General features: G+C 39.7%; 1 protein-coding gene across 4 annotated transcripts in view; it reads left to right on the top strand.

The window, feature by feature from the left end:
* Positions 1-26,925, top strand: part of LOC127959382 (E3 ubiquitin-protein ligase HERC2) — a 56,745-nt gene extending 29,820 nt beyond the window's left edge. For 3 of the 4 annotated variants that reach the window (XM_052558538.1, XM_052558537.1, XM_052558541.1), the window contains 60 exons: positions 146-297; positions 941-1,132; positions 1,306-1,493; positions 2,538-2,730; positions 2,854-3,036; positions 3,133-3,317; positions 3,494-3,641; positions 3,746-3,942; positions 4,086-4,316; positions 4,495-4,633; positions 4,793-4,939; positions 5,293-5,435; positions 5,919-6,183; positions 6,397-6,539; positions 6,637-6,735; positions 6,815-6,983; positions 7,150-7,275; positions 8,126-8,234; positions 8,323-8,462; positions 8,534-8,724; positions 8,866-8,971; positions 9,052-9,143; positions 9,216-9,391; positions 9,475-9,586; positions 9,749-9,830; positions 10,148-10,291; positions 10,376-10,466; positions 10,558-10,735; positions 11,114-11,195; positions 11,800-11,971; positions 12,092-12,236; positions 12,426-12,651; positions 12,736-12,907; positions 13,035-13,221; positions 13,354-13,497; positions 14,066-14,257; positions 14,368-14,521; positions 15,055-15,162; positions 15,254-15,385; positions 15,467-15,625; positions 15,713-15,831; positions 15,910-16,035; positions 16,120-16,275; positions 16,375-16,490; positions 16,646-16,844; positions 17,071-17,285; positions 18,797-18,974; positions 19,469-19,630; positions 19,712-19,803; positions 19,888-20,027; positions 20,139-20,326; positions 20,434-20,631; positions 20,740-20,823; positions 21,700-21,841; positions 21,945-22,139; positions 22,275-22,387; positions 24,393-24,583; positions 24,674-24,779; positions 24,855-25,067; positions 25,952-26,925. In XM_052558538.1, coding sequence (XP_052414498.1) covers positions 146-297; positions 941-1,132; positions 1,306-1,493; positions 2,538-2,730; positions 2,854-3,036; positions 3,133-3,317; positions 3,494-3,641; positions 3,746-3,942; positions 4,086-4,316; positions 4,495-4,633; positions 4,793-4,939; positions 5,293-5,435; positions 5,919-6,183; positions 6,397-6,539; positions 6,637-6,735; positions 6,815-6,983; positions 7,150-7,275; positions 8,126-8,234; positions 8,323-8,462; positions 8,534-8,724; positions 8,866-8,971; positions 9,052-9,143; positions 9,216-9,391; positions 9,475-9,586; positions 9,749-9,830; positions 10,148-10,291; positions 10,376-10,466; positions 10,558-10,735; positions 11,114-11,195; positions 11,800-11,971; positions 12,092-12,236; positions 12,426-12,651; positions 12,736-12,907; positions 13,035-13,221; positions 13,354-13,497; positions 14,066-14,257; positions 14,368-14,521; positions 15,055-15,162; positions 15,254-15,385; positions 15,467-15,625; positions 15,713-15,831; positions 15,910-16,035; positions 16,120-16,275; positions 16,375-16,490; positions 16,646-16,844; positions 17,071-17,285; positions 18,797-18,974; positions 19,469-19,630; positions 19,712-19,803; positions 19,888-20,027; positions 20,139-20,326; positions 20,434-20,631; positions 20,740-20,823; positions 21,700-21,841; positions 21,945-22,139; positions 22,275-22,387; positions 24,393-24,583; positions 24,674-24,779; positions 24,855-25,067; positions 25,952-26,224 — 9,400 coding nt within the window. In that variant the 3' untranslated portion in view covers positions 26,225-26,925. The remainder of the gene's footprint in view (positions 1-145; positions 298-940; positions 1,133-1,305; positions 1,494-2,537; positions 2,731-2,853; positions 3,037-3,132; positions 3,318-3,493; positions 3,642-3,745; positions 3,943-4,085; positions 4,317-4,494; positions 4,634-4,792; positions 4,940-5,292; positions 5,436-5,918; positions 6,184-6,396; positions 6,540-6,636; positions 6,736-6,814; positions 6,984-7,149; positions 7,276-8,125; positions 8,235-8,322; positions 8,463-8,533; positions 8,725-8,865; positions 8,972-9,051; positions 9,144-9,215; positions 9,392-9,474; positions 9,587-9,748; positions 9,831-10,147; positions 10,292-10,375; positions 10,467-10,557; positions 10,736-11,113; positions 11,196-11,799; positions 11,972-12,091; positions 12,237-12,425; positions 12,652-12,735; positions 12,908-13,034; positions 13,222-13,353; positions 13,498-14,065; positions 14,258-14,367; positions 14,522-15,054; positions 15,163-15,253; positions 15,386-15,466; positions 15,626-15,712; positions 15,832-15,909; positions 16,036-16,119; positions 16,276-16,374; positions 16,491-16,645; positions 16,845-17,070; positions 17,286-18,796; positions 18,975-19,468; positions 19,631-19,711; positions 19,804-19,887; positions 20,028-20,138; positions 20,327-20,433; positions 20,632-20,739; positions 20,824-21,699; positions 21,842-21,944; positions 22,140-22,274; positions 22,388-24,392; positions 24,584-24,673; positions 24,780-24,854; positions 25,068-25,951) is intronic. The other variant, XM_052558540.1, reaches the window with a different exon arrangement.
* Positions 26,926-27,166: the final 241 nt, after the last annotated feature.

Below are 27,166 nucleotides of genomic sequence, written 5' to 3'. Positions count from 1 at the left end.
GATATAAACGATCTTCAAGCAGGATATTTGTTTTTCATGTTCTGTTTTTAGCAGATTCTTTTGTGTTTTGCAGAATATTTTAGTATGGCTGTACAGTATCTTGCATTGGTTTGTATTTACATTAGTATCTGTTTTGCCCTGATAGAGAGCCCCTGGCTGACTGCCTAAAGGATGTAGATCTCATTCCTCCATTTAACCGCATGTTGCTGGAGGTGACGTTCGGTAAGCTCTATGCCTGGGCTATCCAGAATGTCCGCAACATCTTGTTGGAGGCCAGCGGCAAGTTCAAGGAGCTGGGTATGAGTGATGTCATTACAATGATTATAAAACGCATTTAATTCATGTATTTATGTGCACTACCCCTTCAAAAGTTTGGGGTCAGTAAGATTGTTTGAAAGAAGCCTGTTATGCTCACAAAGGCCACATTTTTTGATTAGAAAATAGTCATAAAGTGAATATTGTGAAATATTATTACAATTTAAAATAACTATTTTCTAGCCATAGAAAATAATAATAGTAATAGATTTTAAAATGTAAATTATTGCTGTGGTGGCAACGCTGAATTTTTAGCATCCATTTCCCCAGTCTTCATGACTCGCATGATTCTTCAAAATCATTCGTACTGATTTGGTGCTCAGTAAAAAATTTTTTTTATTATTGTCAATGCTGAAAACAGTTTTGCTGCTTAGTTTGTTTATGAAAATTGATAAAAAAATTTTTTTACGATTTATTCAAAAGAAAGTTTGGCATTTACTTGAAATATGTATTCTACTGTCACCTAAATGTGAACGTCTCTGACTTATTGTCTACATAATGCATCCTTGCTGAATAAAAATAATTTCAAAAATATTTTATTTAAAATAACAAAAAAAAAAAACTTACAGTCCCCAGCTATTTGAATGGTGTTTGGTATTACTGAATGTTGTTTCCTCTCTTCCAGGGGTGCAGCCAGTGCCTTTGCAGACCATCACTAATGAGAACCCAGCAGGCCCCAGTTTGGGAACCATTCCTCAGGCACGCTTCCTGCTGGCCATGCTCCATATGCTCACTCTCAAACATGGAGCCAACAGCCTCAGTCTCCTGCTGAACTCTGGCATCCTCGCCCTCACCCAGAGTGTTCTTCGACTCATTGGTCAGGACCTTCTCTCGACTTGCTTTCTTAAATCAGATGGGTTTTATTTTATAGAGCCAGTTGTATACTGTCAGATGGACTTTATTGTAAAGGGTAATTTTCAACAGGGAGAGGTTGATCTCTTCTATACTGTTTAATGTGTTTTGTGAATATGTCGGCATTGCATGGCACAGGTCCCAGCTCTGATAGCTGTGAAGAGGAGCTGAGCTCTGTAGCTCACGGAGACTCTGCTACAGTTCTCGAGGAGTCCAGGAAGGAGACGACCCCCACCCCTCTTCCTGCCTCTGGCCCTGAATTGGCAGCTATGATGAAGATTGGCACTAGGGTGATGAGAGGACCTGACTGGAAATGGGGAGATCAGGCGAGTTAAAGCTGATGTGTTTGCCTTCTTATTTACACTTGCAATGGAGTGTTCCTATAAGTGTGCACAAATTAGTGTGTGCGATATGTATTGCCTGCAATTAATATAGTAAAGTTGTTATTTTAACATTTGACATTTTGAAGTTTTTTGCAGAAACCATGCAGTGCTTATTTAGAGTGCATTCTTTCACTGCACGATACAATCTGTTAAAATGCATTTAGAATGATCACAAATAAAAAAAGACATTGGGGCAGAAAATATATATATTTATACCACTTCATATAATTAATCAATTTCACACAAAGAGTGACGTATAACAAGAAATTAAGAGATTTAGAGACCATAATTCCTTTTTTTTTTTTTTTTTTTTTTTTTTGCTCTATTTAGACAACATGATAGTGTTTAGTTCCTGAATGAATCAACTGTTTAAATGATTCGGTGACAGTGACTTGCTGCCACTACATTTAAAGTGTCTTTCATTGATTTAAATCATTTAAAATTTTAGTATTCAACATTTTATGTTTAATGTCAAAACATTATTTATTTGTAATTGCAGGTTAAATGCATTCATGCCTTGCATTAAACAGTGTACCTCTAAATGCCACTTCAGATGCATCTTCTATGTTTCATCTGCATTGTGAAGAATAATTTGATCAATACTGATTTCATTTGCTTGGTAGCAGTCTAATTGTCTTGTTATTCTAATTCACTGATTAAATGTAAGATTCTGACTCAAAAGATAAAGGTCACATTAAGAAAATATGGCTTTACAAAGGTAGAAATTCCCATGAAATGCAAAAATCAGTAAAAATCAGTTTTAACTTATTGGTTAATTTTTTAATATTTAAGACTTTAAGAGTCAGTTGTCCACAGCAGTCCATCAGTACCAACACAATAACACACTCAGCAAAATATTGCCTAATTATCTTTTATTGATAAAATACCAGAAAATATTGAGATTTTATTTTTTGTCAATATCGCACACCCCTAGCACAAATGCATTGTCAGGTCAGTTTATTCATGTTTCTGTTTGGTGTGTGTTAGGATGGACCACCACCAGGCATGGGCCGTGTTATTGGGGAGTTGGGAGAAGATGGCTGGATTCGTGTCCAATGGGACACCAGCAGCACCAATTCCTACAGGATGGGCAAAGAGGGCAAGTATGACCTCAAACTGGCCGAGCCGCAGCCTGCCACCCAACCGGTCACAGAAGACTCTGACACAGAGGACGACACAGGTTTGTGATGCACATGGCACTGCGTTATTCAAGAGAACAAAGCATTTACCACCCAGTCTTGGTGCTTTTCTTGTATTTGTAATTGCTGCATTGATTTATACAACCTTTCCCTCTTTGTCTCAGAAGGGGAGGTGATGGAGAAGAGTGTTCACCCAACTGCAATCATGTTGACCAGCACAGTTAATCTGTTGAAGACACTGTCACTGTCCTCTGGGATTCACGCTGAGGTGATGCAGGCTGACGCTATTAGCACTCTGTGCGGTCTACTCCGGATACTGGTGGAGAGTGGAGCCAATGACAAAACTGGTAACAGCCCAGAGTTTATTTGTTCATTATTATTTCTTATTATATAATATAATGTTTACATTATATTTGACCCACATTCCTCCCTTTCTTCTTTAGGTTGTTCATCTCACAAGCTGGTGTCCTGTGAGCAGCACAGGAGCTGGTGTACACTGGGATTTATTCGCAGTATAGCTCTCATGCCTCAGATGTGCAGTACCCTGAGTTCCTCTGCGTGGATCAATCTGCTCATACGCATCGTGGAGGGCCACCAGTCCTTCACTGCGGTCACGCTACAGAGACAGGTGCCAACATTGCTTCCTAGATTCATTTAACACTTACTGTGAGTTCTGACTGGCTTTTCCAAGAGGATGAGAGCTTTCCTTGTCTCTTTAGAGTAGAATTGTTATTCTAAAACCTTCATGAGTACCACAGGGTATGTATGCTATGTTTTAATCCATCTTTCCTCACTCCCTGGCAGATTCTTGCCCTGCGGCTTCTACAGGGGGTTTTACCCTCCTGGGATAAGACCGAGCGCTCACAGGATATGAAGTTTCTGGTGGAGAAACTCTTTGGGTTCCTTGGCAGCTTGCTCAGCACGTGTTCCTCAGATCTGCCCCTCCTCAGGGGTACTGTACATTTATTAACTCCTTTCTCACTGTGTGCTCTTTGTGAGGTAGTGTAAATGCTGATAGCAGGATGCCACTTTAACATCACGTTTTCTGCTTTACAGAAGGTTCGATGCGTAGGAGAAAGTCCCGCCCTCAAGCCTCTCTGACAGCCACTCACAGCAGCACCCTAGCCGAGGAGATTGTGGCTGTACTGCGTACACTTCACTCCCTTGGCCAATGGAATGGCCTTGTTAATGAATACATTAACTCCCAGCTCAGTGGTATCAGTGATGTCATGGCAGGCAGACACACTGAAGCGGTACAAGTCCAATTTTTTTAACGTTATTAGCCAAATAATAGTAGTGTTGAAAAATAATGGAAGTATTTTACTAAAGGCACCATATACTGGTTTTAAGCCCTGGTTAGAAGATACTGAATTTTTCTACATTGTGTTTCTGTCAGGCTGTGCTTGAAGATTACCTTCCCAATGCTGAAGCCCCGGCGGTGGGCAGTCTGATGGCAGTTTTGGCAGTCATCGGTGGGATTGATGAGCGTCTGCGTCTGGGAGGACCGGTGGTTCATGAGGAATACGGGGAGGGCACTGTGACTCGCATTACACCTAAAGGACGAATCACTGTTCAGTTCCATGAGATGAGGAACTGCAAAGTCTGCCTGCTCAGTCAGCTCAAACCGGTACATGTGCACCAACACACAGCACAGTAATTGTTGTTGTACAGTGTGACAAATTACGTTATATTGATGAGCACGAACCCAGCTGATGAATCTGTATACCATCTAGCCTTAACCATCATTATTGTTCTTCATGGTTGATATCGCTGTTTATTTTCTGTCTGTCTGGATATCTTTGCAGCTTCATATGGTTCCATTCAGTGTTCAGAACCTGCCCTTCACTGAGCCTATGCTGACAGTATGGGCCCAGCTAGTCAACTTAGCAGGAAGCAAGCTAGAGAAGCAACGCATGAAGAAATCCCTCAGCAGAGGACTTATGGGTACGCCACATGCAGCAATCACAAATCAATTGTCATTTTGATGATTTTATTGGGAAAAGGAATAGACTCTCTTCATGCAACCATCCAAACAAAAACATCTGTTCTACACTAATCTACGTATGATGATAAATATTCCGGTTTGTGTGTTTGTCATTGCAGCGGATCAGGTGGATGTGCATTTGTTGCGGTGTCAGCAGCTCAGACTGTACATCCTGAAGGCAGCGCGTGCTCTGCTCTCCCACCAGGACAAACTCCGACAGATCCTTTCTCAGCCAGCTGTCATAGACATCAGCCCCAATCCTACAGGTGAGACCAGAATGTCACCCTTGATCTCACTTCTAGTTACAATCTGCATGCATTTTCGGATTCACTTATTTGCTCTCGTCTTAATCTCGGTGCAGTTATATGTCTGTGGTGTCAAAAGTTATACATTTTTTCCTCACAGCTTACACCAAGCAGAAAATGCAGGAGTGATTATATCTGTTAACTGTTTATAGGGCTCTGGGAACGACTGACTAGTGTTCAGTTGCATCACATCACTACCCCCTGGTGGTCACATGTAGATTCTTATTGTTGTTATTATAATTTTGATGAGTGCTTTTAAATATGCCATCTTGTCTGACAATTTTGTAATGCATATGTTATGATTTTGTGTTCAGAGGATCAGTGTGTGTCGTCTCCTGAGGTGGGAGATTTGTCTCCTGAGGGTCCTCAGCCTCCCCTCATTCTCCTCCAGCAGCTGCTGTCAGCATCCACTCAACCATCCCCCATCAAAGCCATATTCCACCGCCAGGAATTGGAGGTCAGAGACTGTATTTACTTTTCCTGTATGACAAATTTAATGGTCCAGTCCAGAACATTGACCCAAAAAATTATTATCATTAATATTAACTATTAGCTCTAATTTTTGTTACATAATATAATATAATGCCAGTGTGAAGTGTGCGATTAATCACAGAAAAATGCTTAATTAGATTTTTTTTTTTAATCGATTGACAGTCCTACTTTTAAACAAATAAATGCAATGTGGGTGAGCATAAAATACTTTTTGAACACATGAAAAACAATCATATTTTAATTATAGTTATTATAATCTAAAATATTTAATATATTATATTTTTGTGGTAATCAACCTTATGCTTTAGATGCTGCTGATTAGAACTTTGTGATCTTAAAGCCTTTCTGTTAACAGCTCAGATGTTACATCACCCAGTTCTTGCATTTGTATTTTTCTTTTTTTTCCTCCCTGAATTTCAAATGCTTTTGTGCCGGTATGTGTTATTAGGCAGCTGCTCTGGCAGTGTGTCAGTTCCTGGCAGTTGAGTCCACACACCCGTCCTCCCCCCTGTTTGAGGACAGCAGCTCCAGCGAGGCCACCACACCGGTCACTGTGCAACACATGCGCCCGCCCAAGCAGAAGAAACACAAGACTTCACCTGTGCCCCCTGCTCCCATCGTCCTGCAGCTGATGGAGATGGGCTTTCAAAGGAAAAACATTGAATTTGCCCTTAAATCACTGTCTGGAACCACAGGCGCTTCTGGAGTGCCAGGTACTGCACCACTAGCTCAAGTTTATGAAATGTTAAATTGAATTCTGTCGGTACTGCATGCTTGAGTACTCAAAAGTTCCTACACTTAGAAGAGAGTACTATTGCTTGCATGGTATTTAAGTAATGCCGTGGTCATTTGGGCACTACCGTGTTGATTATACCATTTGTTTTCCCATTTTTGTTAGCAACTGATTCATTATGCTTGGGTTTTAGGTGTAGAGGCATTAGTGGGCTGGTTGTTGGACCATCCAGACGTTCAAACTACAGATCTGTCAGATGCAGATACTGTATCAGATGAATACTCTGAGGAAGAGGTGCTGGAAGAGCTGGAGGAGCCTGAGCCAGCCTTCCCTGTGGTGCGTATAATAACACATACACGCAATGATCCTTCACACACCAGATTCACTTGTAGTCAGTGAATGCGTAACAAATGCTCTTTCCCTTGCATGTCAGCCTCCTGGGGTCGTGGTGACTGAGAGTCAGACTTTTAAAAAGAGGTCGGATTTTCAGAGCAATGATGATTACGCTGTATATGTGAGAGAGAACATTCAGGTGAGGGGCTACGCTTGTTTATTAATGGTTTTGGGTGGTAATGGAGGAGATGAGCTGATCAGAGGCCTGTGTGTTGCAGGTGGGCATGATGGTACGATGCTGCAGGACATACGAGGAAGTGTACGAGGGAGATGTGGGGAAAGTGATCAAGCTGGACAGAGACGGCCTGCATGATCTGAATGTGCAATGTGACTGGCAGCAGAAAGGAGGAACTTACTGGGTCCGTTATATCCACACTGAGCTGCTGGGTAAATCCTCTTTATCTTCTGCTCTTAAACACTTTATATGGACTGAAGTCCTAATTGCATTTTGATTGTATCAGTAATATTTAGTTTTCCTGTTGCTTATAGTGGATTTGTTTATTTATATACAGTATTTGTTTAAACTAAATAAATGTTGTTCTCTATTATCCAGGGTTTCCTCCACAGAGTTCTCCGTCTCATATAAAGATAGGTGATAAAGTGCGGGTGAAGCCCTCGGTCACAACGCCAAAGTACAAGTGGGGATCTGTCACTCACAGGAGTGTGGGTGTTGTCAAAGGTAACACGATTTCCGTATTTTTCGGACTATAAGTCGCACCTGAGTATAAGTCACATCAGTCCAAAAATACATCATGATGAGGAAAAAAACATATAAGTCGCACTGGACTATAAGTCGCATTTATTTAGAAGAAAGAGAAAACATTACCATCTACAGCCGCGAGATGTCGCTCTATGCTGCTCAGTGGTAGACTACAGGAGCACGGTAATGTTTTCTCTTGGTTCATTTCTCTCAGTTCATGTGAAATTAATTTTGATAAATAAGTCGCACCTGACTAAGTCACAGGACCAGCCAAACTATGACAAAAAAGTGTGACTTATAGTCCGGAAAATATCGTATGTTTAAAGAGGTTTAATCTAGTGCTGTCAAATGATTAATCGCATCGAAAATCCAAAAAGTTTTTGTTTACGTGTGTGTGTGTGTATTGTGAATATTTATGTGTATATGTAAATAGACACACATGCATGTACATATTTCAGAAAAATTTAGTTTATACATGAAATAATTTATATATAATATAAATTAAATAAATATATATTTTTTTCAAAATATATTCTGTGTGTGAGTGTTATATAAATATAGTATTTATATAAACATAATAAATATACACAGCACACAGACATAAACTATGTAAACAAAAACTTTTATTTTGGATGCGGTTAATCGTTTGCCAGCACTAGTCTAAACATAATTTTCACTTTTAAATTAACTGCTTGCTAGTCGTCTTCAGTTATGGTTGAACCATACTTTTCTACGGAATGTTTTGCGATGTATCTCGAACCTGTAGCACAGGGCTTTCTCTTCAGGGATAAATAAAAACTGTTGTTGCTGTTTTGTTTTTTTTGTCCAGCTTTCAGTGCCAATGGGAAAGATGTGATAGTGGACTTTCCTCAGCAGTCACACTGGACTGGGCTGCTGTCAGAGATGGAACTTGTTCCCAGTGTACATCCTGGTGTCAGGTACATAGAGTACAAGTGAAAATCACCTCTCAACAACAAATAAATAGATAAACTAAAAGAAATGATAATGTTTCTACATTTTCCTTAGGTGTGACGGATGTCAGATGTTCCCTATAAATGGCCCCAGGTTTAAGTGTCGGAGCTGTGATGACTTTGACTTTTGCGAGAGCTGCTTCAAGACCCGTAAACACAATCCTAGACATTCATTCGGACGAATAAATGAACCAGGTCTGGGAGAATTTTTATAGCTACTGTGTCATTTAACATTTCAACAGTGTAACCTAATAATTTCCCTTTAGGTCAGTCACCCACCTTCAGTGGGCGCTCGGGAAAGCAGCTAAAGAGGCATCACAACAATCAGCGTGGCATGCTGATTGATGAGTGGTCCAGAGTGGTGAAGAACCTCAGCGTTTCATCCTCTGTTAACCAGGCGTCTCGGCTCATAGACTGTGGAGAGCAAAGCTGGCAGTCCTCAGGCTCTCAGGGGAAGGTCAGTCTAATCAAAGTTTTCAGCAGTACTGTATGGTTGCTTGTTTAAATAGCAAAGATCAATTGGAAACACTTGATTATAAGTCTAATTGAGAGGGAGGGAAAAATCTATGCTATGCTTTGTTTTGTTGGTTTTCAATAGCACTGGATTAGGTTAGAGCTTTTCCCAGACATCCTGGTCCACAGACTGAAAATGACTGTAGATCCAGCTGACAGCAGCTATATGCCCTCACTGGTGGTGGTATCAGGTAAAGAACCATGATGCCTTTCAGGTCATTCATAGTGAAACCTTTTCTGGGTGACCTGATCAACTGCGTTTGTTCTCCAGGTGGGAGCTCTCTCAACAATTTGATTGAGTTGAAGGCCATCAACATCAATCCCACAGACACTGCTGTCTCTCTGCTCAGTGACTGCACAGAGGTCGGTTTGAATTTCCTCACAAGTATTAGAGCGAATTTTCTGTGTGGCGCACTCATGTATTTGTGTGTTCAGTATCACAGGTACATCGAGATTGCCATAAAACAGTGCCGGAGTTCAGGGATTGACTGTAAGATCCACGGCTTGAGCATTGTGGGGCGTGTCCGCGCGGAGGACGAAGATCTGGCCACTGTGCCTTTCCTGGCATCTGACAATGAGGAAGAGGAGGATGAGAAGACCGCAACTGGAAGGTGTGTGTTTTGGTGCATTTGGTAAAGCAAAGAAAACATGAACTGGTACCTTATTTAGTTTCTCTTTCTATCTCCTTTTGCAGTCTGACTCGAAAAAGGTTGTCAGGGCTGGAGTCCGCTGCCACTATCAGAACCAAAGTTTTTGTCTGGGGTCTCAACGATAAGGACCAGCTTGGTGGACTTAAGGGGTCTAAGGTCAGAAATGTGTAAAAACACATTCAAATTTGTATTAATATATTATTTATTTAATATAAACTTATGTTTTCTATAGAGGTCTTGATTTATATGATCGCATAACTTAACTTTCATTGCCATAGCACGCAATGACAAATCTAAGTGTCTTGTTTTTTCTCTCAGATCAAAGTCCCATCATTCTCAGAGACCATGTCTGCTCTCAATGTAGTGCAGGTGGCTGGAGGCTCTAAAAGTCTTTTTGCTGGTGAGTTGTTTTAAAAAATTTGCTGCTCAATGACATGCATTACCTTGATTGCACCACCGGTTTATGAAATTTCAGTTCCAACCCTGGTTGTATGATGCAAGGTGGTAAAAATCACTGTAACGCATTGCTTTGTGTATCATTCTTCTTTTGCAAATTATGCAAAATGTGATAAAAGACACCGGTTTGTCTTTCTAGTTGTATTTTTATATCTTAAATGAATGTTTTATTAGCATTGGATGCTTATTTTGCAGTTAGATAACAAAGTATTACATTATACTCTTTTAACCAAACAAATGATTGATTCTTTCTCTTTCCAGTGACTGCTGAAGGTAAAGTATATGCCTGTGGAGAGGCCACTAACGGAAGACTTGGTTTAGGATTGTCCAGTGGAACCATCCCTATACCAAGACAGATATCTGCCCTCAGCAACTATGTGGTCAAGAAAGTTGCTGTACATTCAGGTATCCCCTTTGTCCATTTCAAGAAAAACATCCTGTTTTATTCTCAAAATGTGTTCTTTTAAAGTAGGCAAACTTTGTGTTCAGGTGGTAGGCATGCCATGGCGTTGACTGTGGATGGAAAAGTATTCTCTTGGGGTGAAGGAGATGATGGCAAGCTTGGACACTTCAGTCGAATGTAGGTCATTTATACCCCTTTCAATAGGAATGTAGAATATGTGGAAGGTTTCTAGAGGGATCTCATGAGAATTTTCCTTTTTTTTCACCAGGAACTGTGATAAGCCACGGCTAATTGAGGCATTGAAAACCAAGCGCATACGAGACATTGCCTGCGGCAGCTCTCACAGTGCTGCCATCACCTCGAGTGGTGAACTGTACAGCTGGGGTCTGGGTGAATATGGCCGTCTGGGCCACGGAGACAACACTACTCAGCTCAGACCCAAACTGGTATTTGTTTTACTTGCAGGATATCATTAAACTCAGAGCTCTGTTCTAAACTGCAGGGTTACCTTTGTTTTTGTTTTTTTTTGCAGAGGAATCCTTTTAAGTTGGAGTTGATGGAAACACATTTTTATCATATACTATTTTTAATATATAGTTTAAAATTAGTTTTTGCAGAATCTTTGAAGATTTAAGCCTTGCCCCATTTATGTAGATAGTAGCTGCACTTGTATGCCTATTGATATGTTAAAAAAAAGAAAATGTCAAGGTGCCAAGATGGCTGCAGAGTGGAGTGACTTGCTTTAAACTTGCTTATTCTCATTGTGCTTATTCTCATTATTCCCCCATTGCACTAAATCAAACTTGTCTGTGTGTGCTTTGCAGGTCAAGGTGCTTTTAGGCCATCGTGTTGTCCAGGTGGCTTGTGGAAGTCGAGATGCCCAGACCCTTGCCCTAACAGATGAAGGTATATTATCCTGCTTTTTCTTTTCTGAGTTTTAATGTAAGGTTCATTTGTTTTTGTTTTTTTGCTTGGCTTTCTTTGGTTCTGTTTAATTTCTTCTGGTTTTGCTTATTATTTTTTTTGCTTTTGTTTGTTTGGTTGCATTTGATTAAATTTTGTTTGGTTCTGTTTAGTTTCGTTTAGTTGTTTTGCCTTGTTTCACCTGGTTTTGATTAAGTGTGACTGAGGCTGTCTAGTTTGTTTTAGTTTAGCTTCATTTGATTTTGTTTAGTTTGTCTCCATTTAGTGTCATTTCGTTTGTTTAAATTTAGTTTTGATTAGTTCTGTCTGATTCTGTTTGTTTTAGTTTCATTTGCCTTGGTGTTATTTGATTTTTGTCTAGTTGTGTTTGGTTGTTTCATATAGCCTGACTTGGTTTTCTTGGCGTATTTTTATTAAGTCCCAATAAGCTCTGTCTGGTTTTGTTTGCTTTAGTTTCAGTTGGCTTGGTTAGTGTTTTTTATGTATTTTTTTTTTTTGGTTACGCTTAGTTTCATTTGGTTTGGTTTTATTTTTAGTTCAGTTTTGTTGTTGCAGGCATATGAATGTATGTTTTTATGTTCTTTAGGACTGGTGTTCTCATGGGGAGACGGAGACTTTGGAAAGCTGGGTCGTGGTGGAAGCGAAGGCTGTAACATTCCTCAAAACATAGAGCGTCTGAATGGGCAGGCGGTGTGTCAGATTGAATGTGGAGCTCAATTTTCCCTTGCCCTCACTAAATCTGGAGTTGTCTGGACCTGGTATGAATATTAGAAGATATTTGATTTTTAAGATGTATTACAGTACAATTCATGAATGAGTCTTAAAAATGCTCCTTTCCTCAGTGAAGCTTTTTAACATGCTGCTGTTGCATTGTGCAGGGGTAAGGGGGATTACTTCCGACTGGGTCATGGCACAGACGTTCACGTCCGCAAGCCCCAGATGGTTGAAGGACTGAGGGGGAAGAAGATAATTCATGTGGCCGTAGGCGCCCTGCACTGCCTGGCTGTCACAGACACGGGACAGGTGCGCTACAAGATTGTTGTTTTACATTTAGCTGCTCTTTGGTATAGAGGAGTAGCACAACTACTACTTCCTCCTACTGTTTTGTTTTGGTACATTAAACTACTCATGGTGCATGGTAAACAAAACTCACCTTTTGTTGACAATTTATTCACTTTAGTGCTGGTGTAAGATGAAGTGTTGTTTGGGTAGGTGTACGCGTGGGGGGATAATGACCATGGGCAGCAGGGGAACGGCACAACCACAGTCAACAGGAAGCCTACGCTGGTGCAGGGTCTAGAGGGGCAGAAAATTACCCGTGTGGCCTGCGGCTCCTCTCACAGTGTGGCCTGGACCACCGTAGACGTCACAACACCCTCCGTCCATGAGCCTGTTCTCTTCCAGACTGCTAGAGACTCTCTGGGAGCCTCCTACCTTGGTAATTTCCACCCAATCTCCATTTATTTTCTGTTGTTGTGTACCTCTTGCTTAAAGTGAAGGTTTTGTGGGTGTTTCTTTATAGGTGTACCATCAGACAGTGACCCATCTTTATTAAGTAATAAGCTGAATGGCGTGAGCAGTGTGAAGGCCAACAGGCCATCTCTGGCAAAGATCCTACTCTCTCTAGATGGTTATCTTGCCAAACAGCAAGCCCTGTCCCATGTGCTCTCTGCCCTGCAGATTATGTATGCCAGGTATGACCTTAATGCATACAGTATATTTAAGGTATTAGAATGACTCTGCATTCCAGATTGATTGTTTTCTGCTTCAGCAAATAAAATAAAAGCTCTGGAATCACTTAATTACTCTCATGTCACACAGGGATGCAGTGGTGGGAGCTTTGATGCCTGCCTCTATGATGCCTCTGGAGTGTCCCTCCAGCTCTCCAGTGCCCCCTTCAGATTGTTCATCAGCGTCCAGCCCCTCTGAGGCTGAGGGTCCAGCCCTGCCCTCAGAAACAGAGGAGAGGGTCAGTCCACACCCCTGGATGGATGGCAAACGAGGAGAGGTGAGGAGTGCTGCTTATGCATGACTTTCTTCACATTTGCTGTACATTTTTTTTAATATTTATTTCTTTTCAGTAGTCTTCATTCTGCACCAGTCACTGTCATATGGAATTGTATGTTATTTTGTGGTCTAGGTGACGACATCTGAGGATGCCACTACCCCTTCTTCAGCGGTGACCCCATCCACTGCCTCTGCTTCATCACGGCCCTTTATCCCAGTCACAGATGACCCTGGTGCTGCCAGCATCATTGCTGAGACCATGACCAAAACCAAAGTGGTCAGTCACACATGCTTTTATGCCATGTTTTAATAAAGTTAAACATTTATTTATTGATTGATTGATTGATTTTTTTTTTGTTTATTGTTGTTTTATTTTTAATCATTTGTAACATTTATTAAAAACAATTTTTTGTTGGTATCGGCTTTTTACATTTCTGTTTTAATTAAAACAATAAAAATAAACTGCTATAATGAACTATAATGTAATTATGGATGTGTGTGTTTCTTGTTTTGTTTACCATAAGGGATTGTCTTACCAAGATAGCGTTCATTTATGTATTTGTAATTTTTTGATTAGGAAACACTGTTAATATAAATGCATGGTTTGTTGACTGTGCATTATAGAGGAAAAATAACAGAATGGCCCAAGTGAATTCTAGCCTGCCAAGTCATAGAAATGTTCCTGTTAATCATACTTTGGAGATGTTTGCTCCTGATCATTAAAATGAAACGCATGCATTTTAAGTCAGTTTACAAAGGATTAGATTTGTATGTTGACTTTGTTTCAATCCCTTGTATAAACTGAAGTGATATTTAGAGTGGTCTGGTTTGATTTATTGGAACAGGACTCTGAGAGCCAGAGTAAAGCAGTGGGCCTAGAGCCACAATACCTGGATGAGTTCACCAGTCTGCTGATTCCCGATGACACGCGGGTGTTGGTAGACCTGTTAAAACTGGCTGTGTCTCTGCGCTCAGGCGATAAAGGAAAGGAAGTGCTGTCTGCTGTGCTGTCTGGCATGGGTACAGCCTTCCCACAGGTAAAAACCAACCTCTTTTCTATCTCACTGCATGTTTTTATAACTCAAATGGTATCATTTCATCTTTGAAATGCATGTACTCGTATCTAAATGTGATTGTTGGCCCTCAGGTGGCAGATATGCTGCTGGAGTTGTGTGTGACTGAGTTAGAGGATGTAGCCACTGACTCTCAAAGCGGACGGCTGTCATCGCAGCCTGTGGTGGTGGAGAGCAGTCACCCGTACACTGATGACACTTCCACTAGCGGAACTGTGAAAATACCAGGTCACCTTGTGTTTTTCTGTTTATTCAGCATCTCAGCAGCCATAACAACCTCATTGCTGGTGCTCGCCAAAGCATTATTATTTTTATTTGAACAAATTCCTAAACCGAAGTATTAAACTTTGGCACTGTTGCTGTAGACGAAGTATTGCACAAGCCAGTAATATTTTCTTGAGGATATATAAATATCTAGTATTTTATAATTGATGGAAATGATCCTATGCTGGATTTATTTGATTAAAAAAATGCAGTTATATTGTAAAGTTATATTACAATTTACAAATAATATATATATATATTTTTTCTTGTACTTTATTCCAGAAATGGTATGTTGAATTTTTTGCTTCCATTACTCTAGTCTTCATCGCCAAATGATCATTTGTGTCCTTCAGCTTCATTTCTAGAAACATTTCTAAGTGTATCAATGCTGAAAACAGTTGTGCTGCCTCATATTTTTATAGAAACCAAGATGCTTTTTTTTTATGCATAGCAGATTTAAAGATATTAAAATTTGATCTTGCGTGTGGTTATTTTAGGTGCTGAAGGTTTGAGGGTGGAGTTTGATCGCCAGTGTTCAACAGAAAGAAGACATGACCCTCTTACCATCATGGACGGAGCCAATAGGATTGTGTCTGTTCGATCAGGTCACATTCTTTTTCCTTTTTTCTTTTAAATACTATTCAAAAAGTGGTTTGATCATTGGCCGCATGACCTTATTTGTTTCCACCCCTTTAGGTCGTGAGTGGTCTGATTGGTCCAGTGAATTGAGGATTCCAGGAGATGAGCTGAAATGGAAGTTCACCAGTGATGGCTCTGTTAACGGCTGGGGCTGGCGCTTCACTGTCTATCCCATCATGCCTGCTGCTGGTACAGCAGTTTAATATGAAATCACTTTATATGTAACATGATATTCTGAAGAGCTTGACCTTTTTACTGAATTACCTGCAGGTCCTAAAGACCTCCTGTCAGATCGGTGCATTCTGTCCTGCCCTTCGATGGATCTAGTAACATGTCTGCTGGACTTTCGCCTCAACTTTGCTTCAAACCGCAGCATTGTGCCAAGGTTGGCAGCTTCACTTGCTGCTTGTGCCCAGCTCAGTGCCTTGGGTAAGGAAAAACCTCAGATTTAATCTTGAAATCACAAATTTAAGGTTATAGAATCAATATTTAACTGTCTCTTGTGTGCTTGTTCAGCGGCTGGTCATCGTATGTGGGCCCTGCAGAGGCTACGCAAGCTCTTAACCACTGAATATGGCCAATCCATAAACATCAACCGCCTCTTAGGAGACAGTGAAGGAGAGGCTCGCTCTATGGTTAAACAATGTTCTTTGTAATTCATTAATGTATTCATTTATTTATTATATACTTAACATGTGTTGAATCCTGTGTAGAGTTTCACAGGAAGTGCACTAGCCGCTCTGGTGAAAGGACTTCCCGAGGCTTTACAGAGACAGTACGAGTATGAGGAACCCACAGTCAGAGGTGGCAAGCAGCTGCTCCACAGTCCTTTCTTCAAGGTATGTTTGTCTTCCTAACAGATGGGCACAGTAAGAGATGCCTCGTGAGTTTTCCCCAAAATCTATTTTTCTTGTCTTTTGTAGGTGTTGGTGGCACTTGCGTGTGATCTGGAGCTGGACACTCTTCCATGCTGTGCTGAGACACACAAATGGGCTTGGTTCCGCCGCTATTGTACAGCATCTAGAGTGTTAGTGGCTCTGGACAAGAGGACTCCTTTGCCCCGCCCTTTCCTGGATGAGGTAGGGATTTCTAATATTGGTTGGAAATTAGAGAATCTCTTACTTAACGGAGAGCTGTTGTATTTATGTTCTGTGAATTTTTTACATTTTTTCCACTAGGTGGCAAAGAAAATCCGTGAGCTCATGGCAGATCATGAGAACATGAACACACTCCATGAGAGTCATGACCTGTTTAAGAAGGAGCAAGATGAGCAGTTAGTTCAGTGGATGAACAGGTAAATCAACTAAACAAATCTGAGACCATTGTTGTTTGGCGTGTGAAACAACCAAAAATTTCTTGGTGCTCTTCAAGTAATATTTTAAATGAATGGAATTCTATTATAACAGTTTTTTGTTCAATTTCACAATTTGGTTGTTTTCTGTTCTCTAGAAGACCAGATGATTGGACTCTCTCAGCGGGCGGCAGTGGGACCATCTACGGCTGGGGGCACAATCACCGGGGTCAGTTGGGTGGTATTGAAGGAGCAAAAGTCAAGGTTCCCACACCAACAGAAGCTCTTGCCACACTGCGACCTGTTCAACTGATCGGTGGAGAGCAGACCCTGTTTGCCGTAACCGCTGATGGGAAAGTAAGGCTTTTACATTTTTTCAAATGTTTCAGATTCAAAGCCAGTAAAGGTTCCTTTTAAAATCTTCAGTACACATCTCATTTGACCTTTTTTTTTTTTAATTCACAGCTGATAATATATATATTTTTTTTTAGTACAGACCTATGCTGTATATTCAGCAGTTGTTCTAATATTTTATGTCAGCTGAATAATGTCCTTAATGACTTGTCTTTGACTTTGTCTTCAGCTGTATGCTACAGGATATGGTGCCGGTGGTCGACTGGGAATAGGAGGCACAGAGTCCGTCTCCACTCCGACCCTGCTGGAGTCAATCCAGCATGTGTTCATCCGGAAGGTAGCTGTGAACTCTGGCGGGAAGCACTGTTTGGCTCTCTCCTCTGAAGGAGAACTGTACTCCTGGGGAGAGGCTGAAGATGGAAAACTGGGACATGGAAACAGAAGGTCAGCTCCACAATGTGGTTACCATTGTCCTTTCACATGAGCATCTTTGGTTCATCTCATGTAATGACCTTCTACATACTTAACTTTCAGTATTTAACAGTTTCCCATTGTAAAAGTGAAGACAAATGCTTAAACAGAAAAGAACATGTTGGACATGATACTATGGTATACTTAAGTGTCTTTGAGTACCATGTAAATTCTGAATACTGTACTATGGGATATGTAAGAATTAGAGCTAATTTTTAAAGTTTTTGGGGCCGATACATATATTAGGAAGTAAAAAAAAACAGATATATTTGTATTTGAAATAGTTTTTTTGCAGATTTGATTTAAGTGTAGAGACCGGTTTATATTTATTCATCAGAAATTAGACCAATACCATGAAATTCTGCATTATACAGTAAATTACGCTTTTATGAATGGATTCCACTACTCCGTCTGCGTTTAACATATCACAGAAAACACAGGGCCCTAGTAATATAGCAGAAAAGTGTGACATGCTCATTGTGAAAGTAAAAGACTTTGTTGATTTACTTTATAGCATTGAGTCTCACCAACTAGGTGACAACATGGCATTAAATCACCATTTTAAAGACTTAAGCCACCACCACACTGCCGACTATTGGACCGCAGAAAGATACTAACTTTTCAGTCTGCTATGTTATTGACTGTACTGACAAGATATGCTGAAACAACACTGGATTTGACAAAGCAACCACTGAAAATAATTTGTACTTTGTGTCAGATACTTCAAAAATGGAACAAGGCATCAGTTTACTGTTGGGATTTGTTGTGCTGCGTCACATCCAGTGTAGACAGCATCATTGATTATAATGGTTCTGTTGTATTTTGCCATCCCATTCCGCACCACACTGCTTGTGTCTGGTGTAGACACCCAGTTAGGAAATGTGATGTGACCGATGTGATAAGCATGAGTTCTGGGCCCCGACATGGCCAGTATAACCACAAGCATTGACTTGAGTGCCCGCGAACAGCTCTAGTGGCCGTGGAGCCATATGTGCCGCAGATGGGAACAGTGGTTCATAGATCAGTTCTAACGTCACTGAATCTACTGTTAAAAATGAACCATCCATTCATCATATCATCATGCAAAATTTAGAATCATTGTAATGTGTAAAGTTTGAGCTCATCTGCGCATCTCTACAATGACCTGAGTCGCCAGTAGCAAACAATGGAACGCGCTCTGCTGGACAAACTAAGAAAATACACAATTTTGAAGCATTTCATCTTTGTTATATGGCAGCATATTTGCTGATACGATATATCTGTGCCAGGCTAATATCGTCTAATATCGACAAAACGATATATAGGTCGGGCTCTAGTCAGAATATCATATTACCGCCTGTTCCCATGACTGGATATTATCACAGAACTTAAAAAAGCGAAGTCATTACCCACTCCTATATGTGCGCCAGACTATCACTGATTTGGTTTAGCAGCTTATACTAAGAGGTACAGTATGTGTGACTGGTAGTGCTGTCTTTTCCCAGCCCATGTGACCGCCCACGTGTGATCGAGTCTCTCAGAGGGGTGGAAGTGGTGGACATTGCGGCTGGTGGAGCCCACAGCGCCTGCATTACAGCCAGTGGAGAGCTCTACACGTGGGGCAAAGGTCGTTATGGTCGCCTTGGTCACGGAGACAGTGAGGACCAGCTTAAACCAAAACTGGTGTGTTCATTACATGTTATGCATATCTATCGGGCACAAAACAAAATGATTGCAAAAAGAAAATGACGCAAATTTACTTCATGGAACTATTTTTCTAAAACAAAACCATGATACATGACATTGAATAATGAAATGTGCATTACTAAATACTGTTACTTTTGACTTTTGTAATATAATAATCATATCATATTATGATTTTATATTACACTTGTAATTTTATGTTACTACTTGTTTCACTCTAAAATGGTTAATTAGAAATGTGTAAGTGCAATCTCTATAATTAAAAAAATGTATACAAAGTTATGGCATGAAACTCTAAATGGCGGAGTCCAATGGATCTTACTTCGTATGACATAGTGACATCATTATCACATGGCACAGCTGATTGGTTCTCTCTTGTATCGGTAGCCAATGAGCAATTTTTTTGTATAAACGGCTGGTAAGTTTGGTTTATAACACTGTATATTCTGTGAATTGCCTGTGCGTGTTTATAGGTGGAGGCACTGCAGGGTCACCGGGTGATAGACGTTGCATGTGGCAGTGGAGATGCCCAGACCCTGTGTCTGACTGATGATGACATGGTGTGGTCATGGGGGGATGGAGACTACGGCAAACTGGGCAGAGGAGGAAGTGATGGATGTAAAGTGCCTATGAAGGTACGACTGCTGGTGTAGTTACTTAAGAGTCAAAATCTTTCACTCTCCTGTGTGAATCTTCATATCTCATTCTCTGCTTAGATTGACTCATTAACTGGATTGGGTGTTGTGAAAGTGGAATGTGGCTCGCAGTTCTCTGTGGCTCTTACCAAGTCTGGAGCAGTTTACACATGGTAATCAATCCCACAATGCAGTGGTATATAAACTGATGTTTTATTTAGTGAGAAGACATGATTTTACATTTGTGATTGTTTTAGGGGGAAAGGCGACTATCACAGACTGGGACATGGCTCGGATGATCATGTTCGCAGACCTCGGCAGGTCCAGGGTTTGCAAGGCAAGAAGGTCATAGCCATAGCAACTGGTTCTCTTCACTGTGTATGCTGCACAGAGGATGGTAGGTCATCATGTGGCGTGTTTATATGGAACAAATATCAGGTTTTCTTTTGTCGGGCATAGTCTATACCTATTTGGAGTTTTTGGTAAAGACACAAATTTAAACTCGCAGGCGAAGTGTACACATGGGGTGACAATGATGAGGGTCAACTTGGTGACGGGACCACTAATGCTATTCAGAGGCCCAGGCTGGTGGCGGCACTGCAGGGCAAGAAGATAAACCGTGTGGCTTGTGGCTCAGCACACACACTTGCCTGGTCCACTAGTAAACCTACCAATGCTGGAAAACTGCCTGCTCAGGTACTGTATCACCAAATAGATCTGAATCATGCAGGACTTCCAAAAAAATCTCAAAGAACTTTGTGTGTAATGTCATGTTTAAGTAATTCAATATTTTTTTTCTGTAGGTTCCTATGGAGTACAACCACCTACAGGAGATCGCTATCATAGGCCTGAGGAACCGATTACTGCTCCTGCACCACATCTCTGAGCTCTTCTGCCCCTGTATCCCAATGTTTGACTTAGAAGGAAGACTAGGTGAAACTGGACACGGCGTCTCCGTTGGCTTTGATACACTGCGTGGAATCCTTATTTCGCAGGGCAAAGTAAGAATATTTTTGTGGGTAGTACTTGCATTATTTATTTATTTATTATTAATATTTTTTTTATTATAAATAACAAGTTTTAATTATATTTGTTTTCAATATTTCTAGGAGGCAGCATTCCGTAAAGTTGTTCAAGCCACTATGGTTCGAGACAGGCAGCATGGGCCAGTGGTGGAGTTAAACAGGATACAGGTACACTTGTTTAAACTGCACATGTAGTTTGAGATTTACAATCTATTCTAACCTAATTTGGCCTCAAGTAAATCTCCCAGTCAGAGTCCAAATGTAATGTTTTGCATAAACAAATGTGTATTTATTTTTTTCATATTTGAAATCTGTTGGAAAACAGGTTTTTATTTCTGTATATTCAATAACAACTCATTGTTTTGTTATTATTATTATTACTATTATGTTTCAACCTCATAAGAAAAAAATACAATTGATTTGCTCTAATCAGAAAGAGTCAGACAGTTATTTTTGTTGCAATTTTAACCCATGTATTTATGATTCAATTTTGAAAAATTATGACCAAAATGCATGTTATTTATTCACCAATGTTGTTTTTGCTTGCTTTTTTAATTTGGTTTGAGAGTTTGTTAGGATGGTAAACAGAATCCAGAATGAACAGTTATTTTTAATGGGCAAAAATAGCTAGTGGAGCCTCCATAAAATTGTCTCCCTTTCCCTAATAGTCGTAATTATTGTTGCATTTCCTGCTCCTCTCTGTCAGCACGGACACGGAAGTACTATGTACACCATATGATTATTATTATCAGTTTTATTTTTGTTAGAATTTTGAGGGCATTCATATTTGAAGAGATTTGTTCATTAAACATCATATATAAATGTGTGATTTATTTTTGGATCTGCTCAGAATAAGGTTCTTTATGAGATTTACCCCCAAATATGTATATTCATGGACCAGTGGCCCTCTAATAGGGCCCCTGGAGCCTGGCACTGATCTGGCAAGTCTCGCAGCCAGAAAGCTTAACAGTGGAGTTTATACATCGGAGCAGAAATGCTGTATAAGGAGAAGCCTGTAATAACTTACACTCATTCTCTCGACAGGTCAAGCGTTCCCGCAGTAAAGGAGGACTGGCAGGGCCGGATGGCACCAAGTCAGTATTTGGGCAGATGTGTGCTAAGATGAGCTCTTTCAGCCCTGACAGTCTGCTGCTGCCACACCGGGTCTGGAAGGTCAAGTTTGTGGGTGAGTTTGTATTTTGAGAGGGATGAAAGATGGTAAAAATTGGAAAATGCCATTGGATCGTATCTTAACATGTTTTTTTTTTACCCTCTGTGTGTGTTTTTAGGCGAGTCAGTTGATGACTGTGGTGGCGGATACAGTGAATCTATCGCAGAAATGTGTGAGGAACTACAGAACGGTCTCACTCCTCTCCTCATCGTCACTCCTAACGGCCGAGACGAGTCGGGAGCGAATAGAGATTGCTTCCTGCTCAACCCAGCTGCCAAGTCCCCTCTGCACATCAGCATGTTCCGCTTCCTAGGTACTTTCGGCTTGTGTTTCCCACACTGAAAATGCTTTCAAGGCTTGATGTAGCAGTCTAAAATCGTACAGCTGTAGTACTTCCCTCCATTCGATCTGTTGATCTGCCATACTCTCTTCTTTTAATTGTGTATAGGAGTGCTTCTGGGCATAGCAATCCGTACAGGAAGTCCTCTAAGCCTCTACCTGGCAGAACCTGTATGGAAACAGCTGGCAGGCATGAACCTGACCATTGCTGATCTCAGTGAGGTAGGACCGTGTGTGTGAATCCAGATTGTTCAATTATACATAAAAACATGTTTGTTTCGCTGCTTTTTAGGTGTTTTTTTATTTTTATTAATACTTCAGGGGGTATTTCAGAAAGAATTACTTATGATGACACATGGTACTACATACCTGGGCTTAACTTTCATTGCAAAAATATACATTGTTACAGTAAAGTTATATAATAATTAAAATTCATATGTGACACATCTACTTTAAACTTTAAAACAAATATGGAACCTCAATTTTTTTTTCAATCATTTTATTTCAGTTTTATTTAATTGTCTGTGTTTAGAACTATTTGTTTTGATTTTATGTATTTATTTATTTTGTCTGTGGGTGTATGTGTTTGTGTGTGTGTATGCCTCTGGTTATTTTTATTTTTTTATTTAGTTGATTTGATTTGATTTGACTCACAAAACCAAAAGCAACACGAATCAAACCAAAACAATAAATCTTAGACAAAACCACAATCAAAACAAAAATCAAAGCAAAGCAAAAATGCTTAAACCACGAAACAAAAGATCAAACCAATACAAAAATGTCTAAGACAAATCAAAACGAAACTAGAAAACAAAAGTGCTAAAACAGAATCCATTTAAAAGGAATGATTGCTTGAACTAAAAGAAAAGACTGATCAGTCTTTCTTTTTTTATTTATATTTTTAGTGACGGAACAAACTTCCAGCCAAATTTTGCAACCCATAACCATGAGTAATAAGGTTTAGATTAATCAGCCAAGAGTTATCCCTGCTTTTTCTGGAATACCCCCAGCATTACATTGATTACATGACATGGTAAATCTGTCTGTAGTTGGAGCTTATGGCAAGCCCTTTTGAATTTATGCAAAAGACATAATGAGAGTACATGCCAGAGTCCATGCATTCTGTACATTTGTCTTTAATGGTGGTCAGCTGACCTACATGACAGCCATAAACCTACCACCTCTAATGCATATGTACTATAAGCAGCTTTCTCTAAATCTGTGTGGTATGTTTGTGCTACATTAAGACATTTCTCGGCAGTTATTCAGAAATCATTTTCAGATATAATAATTTTTTTCCTTTTAATGATCTCTGAGATGTGCTGTTTGAGATGCACAGTGAAGTTTTTGGTTGTGCGCACACACATGCACGTGTGATGTGTAAAAATGAATGTGAGTGTATGCGTCTCCTGCATTCACGCTGAGATCATGTGTTGCTGAGACGTCTGCAGTGATGGCGTTTCTCAGCGCAGGACGTCTCTTGCTCACAGAGCAGCTGTTGTTTGTTGCTTTTGCCTGGAGATATTAGAAAGGTTAAAGAGAAAGATTACCGAGCACAAGACAACAGTGAGACTCTGACCGTGATGCACTCAAAAACCACCCACACGTTCTTCTCATTCCTTTCTTATAGTCATTTGCACAGGTTTAGACAATCTTCAGTCATTTTTGTTGAATGAATCTAGGTCACGGAGACGGTCTCCTCCGCAAAATATACTCCTGCTAGATCTCTCCGATCATCCAACTGCAATTTGAAGATTTGCTGGTGCCTGAATCTGAAAGTGGCAAACTTTTATTTAAATATGCTCAAGTCATTCAGAATACTAGTGTTACTTACTTACTTATTTGTGTTTTTTTTGTTTTATTTAAGTGTTTTTTAATTAAGTCTTGTATGCTCATCAATGCTGTTTATTTTATCCCAAAGAAAATCAGTATCAGTAAAACCAGAAATATTGGTAAATGCTACTAAAATGTAAAATAACTATACTTTAAAATTTAATTTATTCCTGTGAATGCAAAGCTTGATTTTTAGAAGCCATTACTCCAGTCTTCAATGTCACATGATAGTTCAGAAATCATTCTAATATGATGTGGTGCTCAAGGAACATTTCTTAGTATTATCAATGCTGAAAAAGTTGTGCTGCTTAAAATTGTGTGGAAACTTACCTTTTTTTTTTTTTGGTCACAAAGTTGAAAAGAACCCATTTGACCCCGTTTTTGTGTTTGTTAGGTGGACAAGGACTTTATTCCCGGTCTGATGTACATCAGAGATAATGAGGCGTCTGCAGAGGAGTTTGAAGCTATGCCTCTGCCCTTCACTGTGCCCAGTGCCTGTGGACAGGAAGTCCAGCTCAGCTCCAAACATTCCCACATCAGTCTGGAGAACCGCAGCGAATATGTGCGGCTAGCAATAAATTACAGGTGTGAATATATGCTGAAAAAATGTTACCAACCAATTTTTCTGAAATAAAAAGTGAATCAAATGGATATGTTGTGGTTTTGTTTGTCCAGGCTGCATGAGTTCGATGAGCAGGTGTCTGCAGTAAGGGAAGGTATGGCACGTGTGGTTCCAGTGCCCCTGCTCTCTCTCTTTACTGGCTATGAGCTGGAGACCATGGTGAGTGTGTCATAAACGCAGACTGAGCAAATGTCATTCTTATTTGACTCCACATCACTTGTTTGTGTTGTTTAGGTGTGTGGCAGTCCGGACATCCCCCTGCACCTGCTCAAATCAGTGGCCACATATAAGGGGGTGGAACCAACTGCTCCACTCATCCAGTGGTTCTGGGAGGTGATGGAGTCTTTCTCCAACACAGAACGCTCGCTCTTCCTCAGGTTCGTCTGGGGTCGAACGCGCCTCCCCAGGACCATCGCAGACTTCCGTGGACGAGACTTTGTGGTGCAGGTAACTTGTGGCTCTGAAAAATGTCACTTAAAGGGACCGTTGACTAAAAATGTATATCTACTTAACGGCATATATATGTATATATACTATTCTCACCAAGGCTGCATTTATTTGATCAAAAATATAGGAAAAAGCAGTAATGTTGGGAAATTTTATACGAATTTAAAAAACTTTTTTTTTTTTTAAATAGTTTGAATTGTAATTTGTGTCTTCAGTGTCACATGATCCCTCAGAAACCATTCTTATATGCTGATTTTATAGATCAACATTTTATATTATAGTGCACAACATTTTTTATGTTATCAGAAATGAAATATTTTTTTGCAGAAACTGTAAAACATTGTTTGAGGAGGAAGTTCAAATGAACAGCATGTATTTTAAATTTGATTTAGATTTTATTTTTCATACAAAAGTTTAATTATTTTGTTTCTTTTTTAAACTGCATAATTATACTTGTTTTTTCAGCAATTCTGCATTTATATCATAATTCTGAGTTTTTCTCATAATTGTCAGAATTGCAAAATATAAACTCCGAATTGCAAGAAATAAAATCTGGAGAAAAAAGATCAGAATTGTGAGAGATCACTATTATCTTTTTATTATTATTTTTTAGAGAAAAATTTAATTGCAAGATGTGAACTCAGAATTCAAAGGAAAACTTTTAGAAAACTCAAAATTCTAAGAAAAGTCGAGTTTGTCACAATTCTTTTTTTCCCCCTCAGATTTAGTAGTTTCATATTTCATATTTATATATTACAATTTTGAGAAATAAAATAAATAAAATAAATAAAAGTGCTTGTGTATATGTATATGAATGTTAGATAAATGATATGTACAAATAAATATTAGTGCTGATTATTCGTGTATTTTTCCTGTTTGACCAGGTGCTGGACAAATACAACCCCCCGGACCACTTCCTCCCAGAGTCCTACACCTGCTTCTTCCTGCTCAAGCTGCCTCGCTACTCCTGTAAGCTAGTCTTGGAAGAGAAACTAAAATACGCCATTCACTTCTGCAAGTCCATTGACACGGATGACTATGCACGAATTGCTTTGAGCGGAGAGCCGGCCGCAGATGACAGCAGCGACGACTCAGACAACGAGGATGCAGACTCCTTTGCTTCTGACTCCACGCAGGATTACCTGACAGGCCACTGAACTCTTAACCCCTGGTTAAACTCCATCTCACAAACATGCACATGCACACAAACACACACACACATAGTGTAGGAAGTCTTGAAAATAAGCTGACAAAAAGACGTTTAAATGAAAACTGAACTGAAGATGTCGGTTTCAACCTGACTTATTGATATGTGCATAGACACAAATACAACTAAATGAAGAGAAACAAGTGTATATCATTATGTGCAATTAGCTTTAAAGCACTATAAAGCTGGTGAAAAGCAAGATAGAGATTTTATCTTTGTTGTGAATAGAATCAGGAAGATGGGAGAAACTACACATCTTTGTTAAACATTGTGTTCACGTTTTATTACAGGGGAAAGACCGCTTAGCCTAGCACTGTGGTAGACGACTCCTGACAGACTCCTTATCGATTTTGTGTTAAATAGGTAGTATTATGAATTGTAGCTTTGTCTTTTTGTTTGAAAACAGCAGTGTTTCTTAAAGAGCATTTTTAACTTTGAGCAGCACATTTAGTTTTTTCTCAGTTGGTCAGTTGAAGCCTGATCAGGGGTTGTTTTTAGGTCGTCGGTCACCGTATTCTCTCCTCCTCCTGTATGTGTCTGCACTGTTCTCCTGATGGAATGTATATAATTTGATTGTGCCATGTGTTTATGAGAGGTCTCATTCCCATGTTATAAATAAATGTTCATTTCTGTTAATAAATTTAAACCAAATTTCTCTTGTAAGATTTATTTTCTTGTTTGACACCTGTTTTCCTAATTTTCTTTTGAATTTATATAATTATATATTTTTGTGTCTTTATAGAGTGTGTATATTGTTTGTATTTGGGAAATAATTCAATGCAGATTTATAATAACAAAAACAAAAAAACTAGTGATAACAGTATAGTTTCCAATATATCGGTCAAAATATTGATTGATATATCATAGATATAGATTTTTTTCTAAATTACTT

The sequence above is a fragment of the Carassius gibelio genome, chromosome B6, assembly GCF_023724105.1.
Source record: "Carassius gibelio isolate Cgi1373 ecotype wild population from Czech Republic chromosome B6, carGib1.2-hapl.c, whole genome shotgun sequence".
NCBI lineage: Eukaryota > Metazoa > Chordata > Actinopteri > Cypriniformes > Cyprinidae > Carassius > Carassius gibelio.
This window is presented reverse-complemented; position numbering and strand designations above follow the sequence as displayed.